Source organism: Tursiops truncatus, chromosome 3, assembly GCF_011762595.2.
Source record: "Tursiops truncatus isolate mTurTru1 chromosome 3, mTurTru1.mat.Y, whole genome shotgun sequence".
NCBI lineage: Eukaryota > Metazoa > Chordata > Mammalia > Artiodactyla > Delphinidae > Tursiops > Tursiops truncatus.
This window is the reverse complement of record NC_047036.1, coordinates 78,056,195-78,070,978: the sequence shown is the minus strand read 5'-3', so window position 1 is coordinate 78,070,978 and position 14,784 is coordinate 78,056,195. Positions and strand designations below refer to the sequence as shown.

The 14,784-nt window shown below is 36.3% G+C and overlaps 1 protein-coding gene across 1 annotated transcript in view; it reads right to left on the bottom strand.

The window, feature by feature from the left end:
• The window catches only part of LNPEP (leucyl and cystinyl aminopeptidase), a 105,914-nt gene that overhangs the window by 39,459 nt on the left and 51,671 nt on the right, over nucleotides 1–14,784 (bottom strand). Inside the window, exons 5-8 of the mRNA XM_019929663.3 lie at nucleotides 7,753–7,873; nucleotides 6,910–7,064; nucleotides 5,144–5,257; nucleotides 3,414–3,548 (exon numbers count right to left, since the gene is read on the bottom strand). Of these exons, the coding sequence (XP_019785222.1) occupies nucleotides 3,414–3,548; nucleotides 5,144–5,257; nucleotides 6,910–7,064; nucleotides 7,753–7,873 (525 nt within the window). The remainder of the gene's footprint in view (nucleotides 1–3,413; nucleotides 3,549–5,143; nucleotides 5,258–6,909; nucleotides 7,065–7,752; nucleotides 7,874–14,784) is intronic.

The following is a 14,784-nucleotide window of genomic DNA, read 5'->3' as shown; positions in this document are numbered from 1 at the left end:
CAACTCCATTTTTCCAACTGTTCAGGCAAAAATCTTAAAGTCGTCCTTGACTCCTCTCTTAATTCCACATCTAATCCATTAGTAAATTCTACTGGATTAACGTTTACCATATATTCTAAAACCAACCATTGCTCATTACTTTCAGTACTATCACCCTTGTCCATGCCACCAATATCTTGCCACTGGTCTATTACAACAACCTCCTAACTAGTCATCTTGATTCCATATGATATTGAAGGCTGATTTAAAAAAAAAAAATCATACTATGGTACTTCCCTCATCAAATGGCTTTTCATTCCACTTTGCAAAAAATCAAGGTCCTTACTACGTCCAATAAGATGATCTACAATGATGTGGCCCCTTATAATCCTTCTCACTTCATCTATTACTTTCCCCTGTGTTTATTCCACTCCAGACACGTTGGCTCCTTGCTGGTGCTTGAACCTGCCAACCAATCTTCATCTCAAGCTGTGTGGGTCCCCAAGACAAGTCCCAGGTATGATGACGTGTTAGGAGGACTCACAGGACTCAGTAGTCATATTCACCACTATGATTTATTACAGTGAAAGGACATGAAGCTAAATCAGCTAAGGGGAAAAGTTCATGGTGTGAACAAGTACAAGCTTCCAGGAGTCCTCTGCAGTGGAGTAAGACAGGATGCACTTAATTCTCCCAGGAACATGTTGTGACAACATGTATAAAATGTTGTCTATCAGGGAAGTTCATCAGAGACTCAGTACCTGGGATTTTTACTGGGGGCTAGTCATGGAAGTGTCCTCTGCCTAGCAAGTACCAAAACTCCAGACTCCCAGAAGGAAAACAGATGTTTAGCATAAACCACATTGTCTGTACAAACAGTGTGGGCACAGTGAGTCATTCTTATCAGGGAATGGTGGAAACTCTCCCCAAATCCAAGTTGCCAGATACCAGCCAAGAGCCAGCCTTACAATTATGCCTTTCTAATGATAGCAGTCTCAGGCCTACTACGTTAACTCATTTCTGCACACAAGCCCTATGCACTGGTTATTTCCTCTGCCTGGAACATTTTTCCCCCAGAAGTCCACATGCCTTGTTCCCTCACATCCTCCAGATGGTATTCAAATATCACCTTATCAGTGGTCTTCCCCAACCATCTTATATAAAACAGCATTTCCTTTGTCATTCTCATTTCCCTTACCACGCTTTATTTTCATGTTAGCACTAATCACCAAACAAAATATCTATTTATTTATTCATTTGTATTGTGTCTGTGTCTATCTCTGACCCCTGAAATAGAAGCTCCATGGTAAAAGTGACATAGGCCGCCTTATTTCCTGATGTATCCCCAGCACCTAGGACAATGTTAGGTAGATGGTTGGTACTTGTACGATTTGCTAAATGACTGAATTCTCACAAGGCAACCCGCATCAGAATTAGGCTTGCAGATCATGAAGATCAAATAGAACATGTCTGTCAAACACATTTCCCTAGTGACACTTACTACTTCTTGCACACAATAATGGTAAATTACCCAGTGTCCTATTTTTCTCTGTTATGTGGGATATTTGCCAGATTCCCAATTCTGAAATAAGTAGTTCCCATGCTGACAGGGATAAGGTATGCTGTGGAGACAACATGCTCAGAAGACACTGAATTCTGGGTTTGGAAGGTGGGGGTCAGAGGAAGAAAGAGCTCTGTAGCAAGAGATCCTGAAATAACTGTTCTATATAAGAAAAGAATTGCAAGTCGTAAAATTTTCTTTATTGGCAGGTCCAGTATGGTATTTAAAAATCACAACACATAGCAGTAGCTCTAATTGGAATACATTTAATATAGCCAATTGAACTCCTGATTTCCTCATTTATTAACAGTACTACCATTCTCCCTGCCAGTCAGGCTTGAACCTGGAACACATTTCTGCCTCCTTTTTTTTTTTTTGCGGTACACGGGCCTCTCACCGCTGCGGCCTCTCCCGCCGCGGAACACAGGCTCCGGACGCGCAGGCCCAGCGGCCATGGCTCACAGGCCCAGCCACTCCGCGGCACGTGGGATCCTCTCAGACCGGGGCACGAACCCGCGGCCCCTGCATCGGCAGGCGGACTCCCAACCACTGCGCCACCAGGGAAGCCCTCTGCCTCCTTCTTTACCTGCTTTACCCCGTCGCTAAGTCCTTTAAGTACTTCCCTACACTCAGGGTTTTTTCACACCCATCATTTCCCTCCTACTCTCACTACCACTTCTAATTTTAAACTTTTACCATTTCATGCTTGTACTTCAGCAGCAATTTCCTGATTTTAGGTCTCTCTCCACTTAAATCTACTTTATAAACTGAAACAAATTAATTTTCCTAAACAGTCACTTGATCAAGCCATTCCTCTATTGAAAAATCTTTTAAAGCTTCCCACTGATTACAGAAAAAGTCCAGATTCCTGATGGCATTCAGGATCTTCTACAACTGAGCCCCAACCTACCTTTCTCATCTTTCCCCTACTCTACATGTGGCTTCCACTGCAAACATTTGATACCTAAACAAAATTTCCCTGCCCATTAGTATTCCTGACTTTTTCTTTGCAGACCTCATCATCCCACTCTTGCCCTATTCTACTGTTCCCATTCCTCTTTACCTATATTCGTCCTATTATTTAATTCATCTCAATTTCCATTTTCCTCCAAAAAATTTCTCTCCATAATCCCAGGCAAAAATACTCGGTACCATTCAATTAGCACATACTACCTCTTACTGCTTCACAAGTACTTACCACCTAAACTTTGAGTTTCTTGATGACATGAACTCATATGTTCTGTATATCTTCCTCTCTGTCCAGGACAAGAATTCAATTTATTGATCTTAATCTGATAGCCAGACTAAGGAGGTCAACAAGCTATAACATTCAGCCCTCCCTCCCTACACAAATGTGAGTGGCACTGATATCCCTATCCTGTTCTCTTACAATGATCCTAATCAGGTTTCTCTGTTTCTGTTTTTGCTTCACCCCCAAACCTGGAGTCTATGTTTCTAATTCTACAACAAATCTTCAATTCTTAAAAATCTCCTTTTACTTACTTGTTTTGGCAATTCTGACTTTGGAACACACCTCAATCCTGAATAACACAGCCAAGGGCTTAGAACCTTCCCTGGACATATTCTACCTGCAAATCTGGACAATGATCCTACTTCAAAAAATACATTACTATAAGTTCTGGTTAACTACCCAAAATACTAGTTAGAGAACTTAAAACAAGAGACAGAGAAAGAAAGAAAAACCCATATAAAGTTAAGACCAAGATTTACATAGAAGCAAACCTCTTAAAGTTTAACAGCGTACCTGAAAATAACACCTATTTAATCTTTAAAATAATCTAAATCAAGCAGCTTGCTCACATATGAAATTAATTTGTAACCTACTCCAGGTACTTTTTGTGTATAGCAATACCTTAAAATAGGAAAGAGAATCAAACATTTCTTCAATCTGTTCTGAAGACTGAACAGATAATGATGATATTGGATGAGATGAATTCAAGGAATCTTTCTTCAGGGTTTTAAATCGAGCATCTAAGAAATCTTCATACTAGCAAAAAATGAAACAGATTAAGAAACCATGTATTAAAGACAGAGGCAAGTATAGTAATTATTTATATGAATTAGACTAATTACTGTTTAAGGTCATTATAAAAAATTAACTAGCTTCACTAAACGTCAGAAATAAGCTTTTGAAAATGTAGGAAGAATGTGACATTTATGCATATTCCTTAAATTTGAAAGTAGAATTATAACCTCCTGGCCCCATGGAAAACAGTGTTTCCTAAACAACAGTATAAGCTGAGAATTTATTACTAAAGCAACCAAATGCTAAATCCAGATATTCAAAATGAATATTTAAAAATGGCTAGTGTATATTTGTAAAATAAAATCTGAAATAAAAAAAATAGGAACTGTTCCTTAAGCTGATTTCTCATACATAATCCAGCTTTTCTGTTAAGATAATATACATTTCCCTTAACTAAGGTTCATTCGAAGTAAAATGTAACTCTTAAACAGCAAGAAGTCTGAGAGCTCAGTAGATGAGCTCCTCTAGAATGTATATTAGAAGTTTTTTAACATTCTGGGCACCACCAAGTGGTGAAACTGTGTATCTCTTTGCTTAATTAAGTAGCATACACAGATTTAGAATACCTTGCTTATTAATATTCTAGCTTAAAATGAGTTCATTTTACTACCTGAAATTTTTGAACAGGCCCTACATAAAAATTTCAAATTGAAAGCTCTAACAGTATTCTCTTTTTTTTTGATTTTTAATGGAGTATAGTTGATTTACAATGCTGTATTAGTTTCAGGTGTATAGTAAAGTGAATCAGTTACACACATACATATATCCACTCTTTTTTTTTTTTTTAATTCTTTTCCCACATGGGCCATTACAGAGAGTATTCCTTTTTTGAAGCAACCTTTGATCATATATTCAGGAAGTTTAATAGAAAGTCACAGAACTTTAGAGTTGAAAGGGGTCTTTATACTTTTCCACCTACTGCTTGAATTATTTGGCAATATCTGTCATATATGACCTAGTGTGTCAAAATATCTCTAATGATAAGAAACATCTCCAGAGAGTCTAAGAACATAGTAACAATATTATCATGCTCCCTGTAACAAAATGGTGTTCCATGTCTTTGTAAATATGGTTTGTACCTAAAAAGAGCAAATTATTTGTCTGTATCAACTTATGTATCACTGTTGTAAGAAAGATCACAGTGATAACAGAGAGACAGCATTGCTACAAAATGTCTTAATTTTTTTCTCTTTAATAACATAGGATAAAAAGTTTTGTTTTGCAAAAAGAGGCTTTTCAACTCTATCTAAATTCCTTCAAGCAGAAGGGCCACATCTATTAAAATAAAATGTAGCAAAGCAATTTAAAATGTTCATCTTAATGACAAAGTGTAAAATAATTTCACAAAATTTCAGCTTTCTGAAATACATCAGTAAATAAAAGCACAATTTTCACTGTCAAATCTCAAGTATAGAGATCAATAACAAGGGTCAATTTTATCATATCTTTCTAGAAACATTATCATTACTCCAAATGAATGGTAAATACATGTTGAATATGATTTGGCTATTTTTCCCTCTGGCATTCATAGGAGGCCTAACAAATAGTGTACTTACACTGGAGAGCTCTCCGAATATTTTTTCCAAAGAGAAATACTCCATGAAAGTAGCAAAACCTTCATTTAGCCATACATCGTTCCACCACTGCATTGTTACCAGATTACCAAACCACTGTGGAAAAAAACAAACTACTAACCAACTTTACACTCTCAAGAATTTTCTAATAATTGAATTGTCAGATTAATCACCTATAATCAGATTACAATTACTGAAAAATATACTTATTACAGTTAACACAAACTATATTCAAATTAAAGACTTGCAAATAAATGATATTTGTAATATAAATTTACTTTAAAAGTAGAATTGCATAAATTGTATAAATTCACTTTAAAAGTAAAATAAAAAATTTAACATTTTACCTTAAATGAAACAGGCAAGAAAGACAATTAGCATATTTATCAATGTAACACACGTTATATGCTAGGTAAACAAAAAGGAGTCACCTCATTAAAAGTAAGATTTCCTAGATAATGAAATTCTACTTTCTAATGTCAAGTTAGTAATATTATTTTCCATTGTATTTACAATCATCATGACAACTAAAAAATAAATTTCTATGTGAGGGATGTTCCTATAGCCAGAGAGCCTGGACTGCAGGTTTCTCCTCAGTCACCCAAGTTGAGGGCAGTATTTACATAATTCAAAACAGAATTCAAATAACATTCTGTAAGAAATTTGGCATGCATACAAATAAATGAATCAGAAAGAACTTTAAATGGCTTTTTCCATGAGGTGGTAAGAAGAAGGAAAAAAAAACGATACGAGACTCCCTTAAAAAAAATGCATCTCAAAATCCCTGAAATAAAGAGTGGTAAATAAAGAGTGAAAGAAAGGGTGTGCAATTTAGTCAGTGTGGCCAAGGGCTTGTCTCGAGCCATCAGCAAAATGACAGGGTTACTAGGTACTGAAACAAAACAACTTTGAGAATTACAAAAGCATATTTTTCAAAGATATTATCTTAAAACCTGTTTCAGAGGAAGATGACTTGTAAGTCCTAAAGAAGAAGTAAATGAGAAACACTCCCCCAGGCGTGATGGCCGGACCCAGAAATAACAGACCTAGAGCAGATCCCCCAAAAAACAACTTGTCTACATGCCTAAAACTGTAACAGTAAATAAGCATACGCTTCATATGCCAGTATGTCATGAAGCCCTCACGAGGGCTGCAGGGTGGGCTACAGACTGTGTCTGAGGTAGGCTGTCCACTGCCAGAGCATGTCCCACTCTTCCTCCACATGCTCCCACCATCACAACACCCCCGTACCATACCCTACCCTGATGAACACCTCATCGAGGGCACAAGAGAGACAAGGTGTTGGGGAAGAAAGAGGGAGGTTCATGTACTCATATAATTTTCTTTCTTTTTCTCTATGTCATACAGAGTACCTTCCCTCTCCCGAATTAACTAAGAACCCAGTTTTAGCAGGAGACAAAACAATAAATCTAGTCCTGACAACTACAGTCCAAGAGTTGTAAGAAGAAGAGTACAACTCAGGGAAAAGGTTTCTTCCCCACCAAGTTATGAAAAGTAAGAGAGATAATGGATGTGAAAATGCTTTATAAACTGTAAAACCCTATACAAAACATTAAATAGCATTTTTATCCGAAAATTAAGTTTGTTTGAAAAGCATCATATTATTATGAAAGAAGGCAATACTATAATAAAAAGCTGAATTATTATTAGCATCTAAATGTATTCTAAAACTCTAGGATATGAAACAGACCACAGGTGTGAGATATAACAGCCTTGGCTGCTGATACCTGATGGGCCAGCTCATGAGCGATGATTTTAGTAACCAGCTTTTTATCCACCACTGAAGAAGTATTATTATCATACAGAAGTGTCTCTTCTCGGAAGGTGAGCAAACCCCAATTTTCCATTGCTCCTGCTTCAAAGTCAGGAATAGCCACCAAATCTGGACATAACAAGAAAGAAGTTATCGACTTTACCCCATCTACGGCACTCCCTAATTAAATCAAAATATTTTACCCATTGGTCTATCACTGAATCAGAAGGCAGTGAATTCATTTATACTCCTAAGGAAATGAACCTTCCTAGCCCTGTATGCTCATCACCTACCTGTCAGTTGAGGAAGACCTGACCAACCCCCTGTATAGTCACTGTTGCTCTGTCCCTGAGCAAGAGAAGATACCTAATTCCTTCACAGTGAAGAAGTTCCCAGAGCAAGGAGGACAAGAGGCAGGGCCAACGTTCTTCTAGCTAAAACCAGCTCCATGCTGAACAGCACTGAAATGCTCTTGCTTTCCTGAGCTCTCATTACTCCTATTATTATTTGAATTAGGAATTTCTTAGAAAATTAGAACTAGTCAAACTCCAGACTAAGTCCTAAGCAAATCCCCACTTACACAGCACCTCTGAAATAGTCCCATAAACTTCTAAGTGTTTTAAGCTCCACTTTCAGATACATCCATGGAATCTAAATAATCTTAACAAATACAAACAATTTTGAAGGCAAACAGTTAACAGTGTTTCTTGGTTTTCCTTTAAAATAACTTCGGCAAAAGTTCTTCCGAAAAAAACATTTGCAACATAAATCTAGGTTATAATGATAATGAAAATCAGAGGCACTGTTTGATTCTTACCCAGTTTCTTTAGTGGGTATTGAATTTCAAAGTAGTTTTGATAAAACTCAAGAAGCTTCACAGTTGTTTCCAAGGCATGGTGAACTTGACCAATCTTTTCTGGGACAGCATATACAGAAACCTAAAAGGTAACAGGTATGATGTAAAGACAGGTACAATTAAAATGGCATGATATTCAGGTGAACACTGTCAAGATTAGCATACCTGAGAACTACATAAAGATATATGAGATTTTTCAGGACAGCAACTCTCGCTTATAGTTCTTTTAACCCCTATAGGATTTAGCAAGTCATTTCCATACATACAACAATGTTAAAAAAAAAAAAAGCAATCAGTAAGTTTAAAGTTAACATGATATCCAAAATAAACTATTTTATATCATATAGCAATTTATAAGCATCTGCCTGTTTAATTTTATGATACTCTTCTCTTCCTCTCCATTACCTACAATGGCCCTTCCCTGTCTATGAGCTATCAAACTGTGAATTATTTGAAGGCCAAAACTAAGTTTTCATCTTTTCAGCACCTATCACAGTGCCTGGCATCGAGCAGGCATTCAATACAGAGAAGTCACAGCTTACAAGGGAGTTAGTTCTAACATAAACACCTAAGATAGAAATGTTGAAATTACCCTGGGGAAACCTATTAGAGACCAACACATTCTCTTTCAGCAAGTATGGCACAGCCAGTTTTTCTTGGAAGCCTGGGAACTGCTTCCTTTTTTTTTTTCCTGCAGTTGTTGGCTTGTTTTTAAGGAACATGTTGTATCAAAAACAACCATACCCAGCAGAGTGAAACACTCAGTGAGTGGCACACGGTAACTAAAACCAGGTAAGCGGATACTGGGATTCATGCCCACACTGCCCAATCACTTCAGGGAGCATGCTCCAGGGAAGATGCAGCTGCCCACATTACTTAAATTGTTATTCTTTCTCTCTTTTTCTGATTAAGTGCATAAGTTAAACACATATGATGTAACTAACTATACATGTCTTATCAGTAAGTATCAAAGGCAAAATTTAAGCAGTTACATTAAAAGCAACAGGTTTTAAAAAGCAATATTTATTGTTTTTCAATTGACTGAAAGAAAAAATCCCTCTGTACTCAACTTGGGAAAGTAGGATATGGACAAGACACAGCAGAAGATAAAAACCTCAAAATAAAGATCCCAACAGGTGGGAAATAGAGACCTATTGAATAATTCACCATTTGAAAAAATACATTGGTGAACTCTAACCCCAAATTATTTTTGGTCTTTCATTAAAGCACTGAAAAACAGTCAACAATTTCTCAGAGGTCATAATTTCAGCTTTAATTGTCTTTACGTGGGGCCTTAGTCTATAGAACATATGCATTAATCACAAAAACATGGAGGTAACATGGCATTAAAAATTAAATATAAAGAAAAAATTTTAAGTAAACAAACAACAAAATTAGATGCACAAGCTCTGTAGTGAGACTGCCAGGTTCAAATCTCTGCTAGTTGTGTGAACTTAGTTAGCCTCAATCTCCTTATCTATAAAATGGTGATAAAAGTAGCTCCTATCCTCACAGGGTTGCTGTCAGGATTAAATGAACTAATATGTATAGAACTTAGAATAGTGCCTGACACAAAAGAAGTGTTCAATAAATAGTAGTTATTATCATTACTACAAATAGAATCCCATCAGAAATGGGGTAAAATATGTATGAGGAGAGCATTTGTGGCAACAGTGACAGGAACAATGAAGTGTTAGGAGTTCAGTTAGCCCATATACAATATGTTACTTTCTAAAGTAACTATGGAAGAAATTTAATATCACATCATGTGGCCAAGTGTACTTCACCAGCCCAGCACTCGAACATCTGCAGCCCTTGGTACAGGACTGTGACCACAGCTTATTGAATTCAGTCACCACCTGCCAAAGGACCATGCACACTTCCTGCATCATTCTCCCTGTGAAAGTGTTAGCACACAAGCACACACAACAAAGTCTGACATATTCTTCGTAAATCTAACTACCATTATAAATGACTGTACCAAGATCACTTGGAATTTGAGACCAGTCTTTATTATTTCTGCCTGCTCTTTCCACAGATACATATTTTATGTTCCAGTCAATGTAACCATCTAGAAGATGTTGTCCTAATAGAAACACCACCCATATACTCCAGGTTCCTCCTCAAACATCCTTCTCCCAAACACACCATTTGGCCACTCCCATCACTATGTGTGAAAGCATCTTTCATTAGATGAAAAGTAAAGGGAGAAAAAAGAAGTTCACATGGAACTGAAATCTGACCAAAGGATCCACTGAGTCCCATTTCTGGAATACAATGACTAGGAAGAAAGGTAGTTTGGCATTTTCTCTTTCCTTCTACTTCTCTTCCTTTAAAATATGTGCTGTGATTTCTCACTAGAGATGAATTGTCAGGTCATTACATTATTATCATGCTTGTTTTAAGAGCAACAGAAGCAGTAAGAAATAAAGAAAGCAATCTAGTTCAACAAAGAAGTTTTGACCAGCACCCTGCACTTGGTAAGAGCACTCTAAACACTGTTAAATGCAAGTCAACTGGTGCTCAGGCCTTACAACTTAAAACTTTTCCTACAACATCTCTTGCTAAGACTGAGAGATTTATAAAAGACACAAAAAAGTCTCCTAGTCAGCTCTCAGAGAAAAGAGTTAAGACTGAGGAACAGCAGATTTGTTAGGTGTAACTTACTCTGCTCCTTAATTTAATAAGAAGCAAAAACTAGATAAAAGCAAAACCAGAACCAAACCTCATCCCCCCCAGAGAACAACAATACAGCCTGCAAGATTTATGAAGACAGAAAATATTGGAATCTTCCAATACTAAGTTTCCTGAAAAACACCAGCTTTCCTAAACAGACAGCTGAACATACAAAAAGCATAAATTCCTTAAAAAAAAAAAAAAACCCCAAAACAAAAAAACCTCACCAGAATCAAGTCTATCCAGAATAATTGATTACATGGGACTTGAGACTTCAGGAGAATGATATAAATTAAGTATAATGTCCCTAGTTGGTGGAAGGGTACTTGAGGAAATGTTGTTTGTGGAGCTAAGTCATGTTCCTGACTAAATAAGAATAAATTAAAATTATAACTTCACATGGATAATAGTGTTGAAGGTTCTGTTTGGATGTTAAACAGACATGATGTCCACATCTGACTAACCACCAATGGATTCTGATTCTATAAATTAGACCTGTCTATGGTAAAAACGAAATCAGGTAATGGCAACAACAAAATAAAAACCTCAAGACAAACTGATAAAGTGTATTTCAAAACTAGCCTAGAATTTTCTAGGTAATTCTGGCATTCCTGAAGGCAGAGAGAGGTTTAAGGAACATTGAATAATGGACAGAAATGATAAAACAAATGTTCTCTCTTTTTTTAGGTCTTTGACAACATAGTAATCTTTATCACTGAACAGGCCACGTTTAATAATCCACAGTCAACTTTGACATTTTCAGTTGTTTACTATGACTGACATAAGTAAAGCCCTACTGCCTTATTCCTGAATCTTGTGAAATAGGCCTAATGTCAAATATTACAAAATAGAACATATCCTAGAGATTACATTTTAGTGGAACAAAAATCCTTTATTAGACTCTATGTCTGAATTTCTGATCACCATACCTACAGAAATCACGTCATTTGTTGTAAGAAGCAGTATATTGTGGTAGACAGTGAATTCTGACTATCATTTACTGGCTATGTAATCTAGGTCAATTACTTAACCTCTCTGGTACACTGTTTCTTCATTAGCAATATGAGGCTAATGCCTTCCTCTCATTTGGTTTATAAAATAAAAAGATGTTTATAAATGAGAGCTCAAGACAACTGCCTGCACAGAGTATAACTCCACACATGCTAGAGTCTCCCCCATTTCCTAATTAAAAGAGAAAGTTAATAAAACAGTTGTTTATTTGTAATTTTTTCAAAACACATTTACTACTGGGTAGCATTAAAAATGATAAAAGTTATTTATATTTATATATACAAGGGAGTTTACATACATACAAGGGAGTTTCTCTGTGTGTGTATTACTATCTGCCAGGTACCGAAGATTTTACAGGAATTTAAAAAACTTAATCCTTGAGAGAGCAGGCTAATATAGACAATATAGTATTAGAGTTGTGGAAGGTGAGGTTTAGAGAATTACAGAGCAGTCTGCCCAAGGGCACATAGGTAGAAAGCTGTATAGGAGAGATCTGAACCGAGGTAGATGCCAGAGTCCATGTTTAACCATGTTGCTTCCTAATACATGTAAATAAAAAGCAAAAAAAGTCACTTGAAACTCCTCTCTCTCTTTCAATCTCTCTCTCTTTCCAGTTGACCCTTGAACAATGACGGGGTTGGGGCAACAACCCTTGGAGCAGTTGAAAATCTGAGTATAACTTATAGTCAGTCTTCTGCATCTAAGGATTCAAACTATGGATCGTGTAGTACTGCAGTATGTACTATTGAAAAAAATCTGCAATAAGTGGACTTGTGCAGTTCAAACTCGTGTTCTTCAAGGGTCAACTGTTGTGGACAAAAAATATATATATATATGTTATACATATATGTTATATGTTTTATATATATGTTATATATAAGATATATATATATATAAAATATATGAGGTATATATCTGAGCAGTGAATAATTCAGCCTGACTAGATGAAAGAATTCCATTGGAGCAACTGGAAATATTACCGAATTTATGAGGGCCTTGAATATCACAGAATTATGAGTTTGAATGTAATCCTACAGGCAGTAAGAAGCCAGCATAGCTGTTGAAAGAAAGAGAGAGAGAGGGAGGGAGGGGGAGAGAAAGAGAGGGAAAATAAAAAGCCAAGACTACATACATTTTGAGATACAATAAAAAGTGCTGGGGATTTTATATCAAAGAGTGTGATAAGAACTACAACAGAGATGTAACTAAAGTGCTATGAAATATCAGAGAGGGAATGATTAATCCCAGCTGGGGAAAGAACGAAAAGTTTCAAGGAGAGGGTGGTACTCAGGTGGCTCTTGAAGAAGCAACCTGACTTAAGATTGAACCTTTTAGGTTTTATCAAGGCTGCAACATCTGCATCAAGGGCTAAATTTGGGGTGCAAAACTTGAAGAGAGATTAATTGAATTTTTTTCAGAATTAAACCAGTCTTAAAATCCTTTCGAAAGGACTCCGAAAAACTCTTTGGTTTAGACTTGCCCAAAACTCTTTTAAACCCAAAGGTGAGTAAATGATATTGAGCACTTACTCAATGTAGTCCACGTTACCCTTGAACATGAACAGGTCTCCATCCTTTGAGCATGAAGTCATATGGCAGTGTTATTGCTGATGAAGAGCCAGATAATCCTTACCTCACCCCTTCTCTCTAAGAGTTAATGGAGTAGACATGATAATCTTTTCTAACAGAAGGAGTATGCCCCTTTTAATTAGCAAATAATAAGATCCAAATACAATGTGATTAAAATAAAGTTCTTTGGTCTGGAAAGGAAGCCCAAATCCAAGTGAATGTGTTCAAAGGGTAGAAAACATACCCTGGTGGGGATCAAAAATATGAAAAAAAAATTAAAGAATTCCATCATATTTCTATCATGAAAAATAATCATTTTTAGCTTTAAAAGACCCTTTTCTCCTATGTTGTTAGTATGTGAAGATATTAGCTTTTTAAGGTCTTTACAGTGAAATTAAGGCATAAAATCCAATCAAACAATCATTTACAGAAGATTCAAACCACGAAGAAAAGCAGAGGAGCCTAATTAGAACAAAGGTCAATCTTGACAAATTACAGACATAGCAGACATTTAAACAATCTTCTCTCTTTAAGATGAAGAAAATTCAATCAGGACTTGCTTTTTCAAAAGGTGCATTCAAATGACTTTTACAACTTGGAGTTTTTCTTCTAACTAAATTTTTATGCTATCTTTTAAGTCTGCACAATGTTCTAGATTTGCTGCTGTCCAATAAAATTTTCTGCATTGATGGAAATATTCAATATCTTTGATATCCAATAAGGTAGCCACTAGCCACAAGAATGCTAGAAATGTGGCTACTGAGACTAAGGAAGTGAATTTTAAATTTAATTAATTTTTGCAGCTTTAATGATATAATTAACATATATTATGTAAATTTAAGGTATACAACATGTTCATTAGATACACTTATATATTGTGAAATGCTTACCACAGTAGCACGAGTTAACACTTCCATCACTTCACATAACTACCATTTCTTTTGCATGGTGAGAACATTTAAGCAACTTTCTTTGCAACTTTCAAATATATAATACAGTGTTAACTATAATCACCATGCTGTACATTAGCTCCCCAGAACTTATTTATAACTGGAAGTTTGGACCCTTTGACCAACATCTCCCCATCTCCCCCACCCCTCAGGCCCTGGCAACCACGAGTCCACTGTTTCCATGAGTTCAGTTCTAGATTCCACACGTAAGTGAGGTCATATAGTCTTTGTCTGTCTGACTTATTTCACTTAGCATAATGCCCTCAAGGTCCATATATGTTGTCCCAAATGGCAAGATTTCCTTCTTTCTTTCTCATGGCTGAATAACACTCCATTTTGTGTGTGTGTGTGTGTGTGTGTGTGTGTGTGTGTGTGTGTGTATACACACATACACAGACATCTTCTTTATCCATTCATCCACACTTAAGTTATTATTATGAATAATAATATTATTATTGTTAGTAATGCTGCAACAAACATGGAAGTGCAGACCTCTTTAAGATCCTGATTTGATATATATCCTGTGGATATATACCCAGAAGTGGGATTGCTGGATCATATGATGGTACTATTTTTAATTTTTTGAGGAACCCTCATATTGTTTTCCACAGTGGCTACACCAATTTACATTCCCACTAATAGCGCACAAAGGTTCCCTTTTCTCCACATTCTCACCAACACTTGTTACTTATGTCTTTTTGATGGCAGTCATTCTAACAGGTGTGAGGTGGTATCTCACTGAGGTTTTGATTTGCATTTTCCTTCTGATTAGTGATATTGAGCACCTT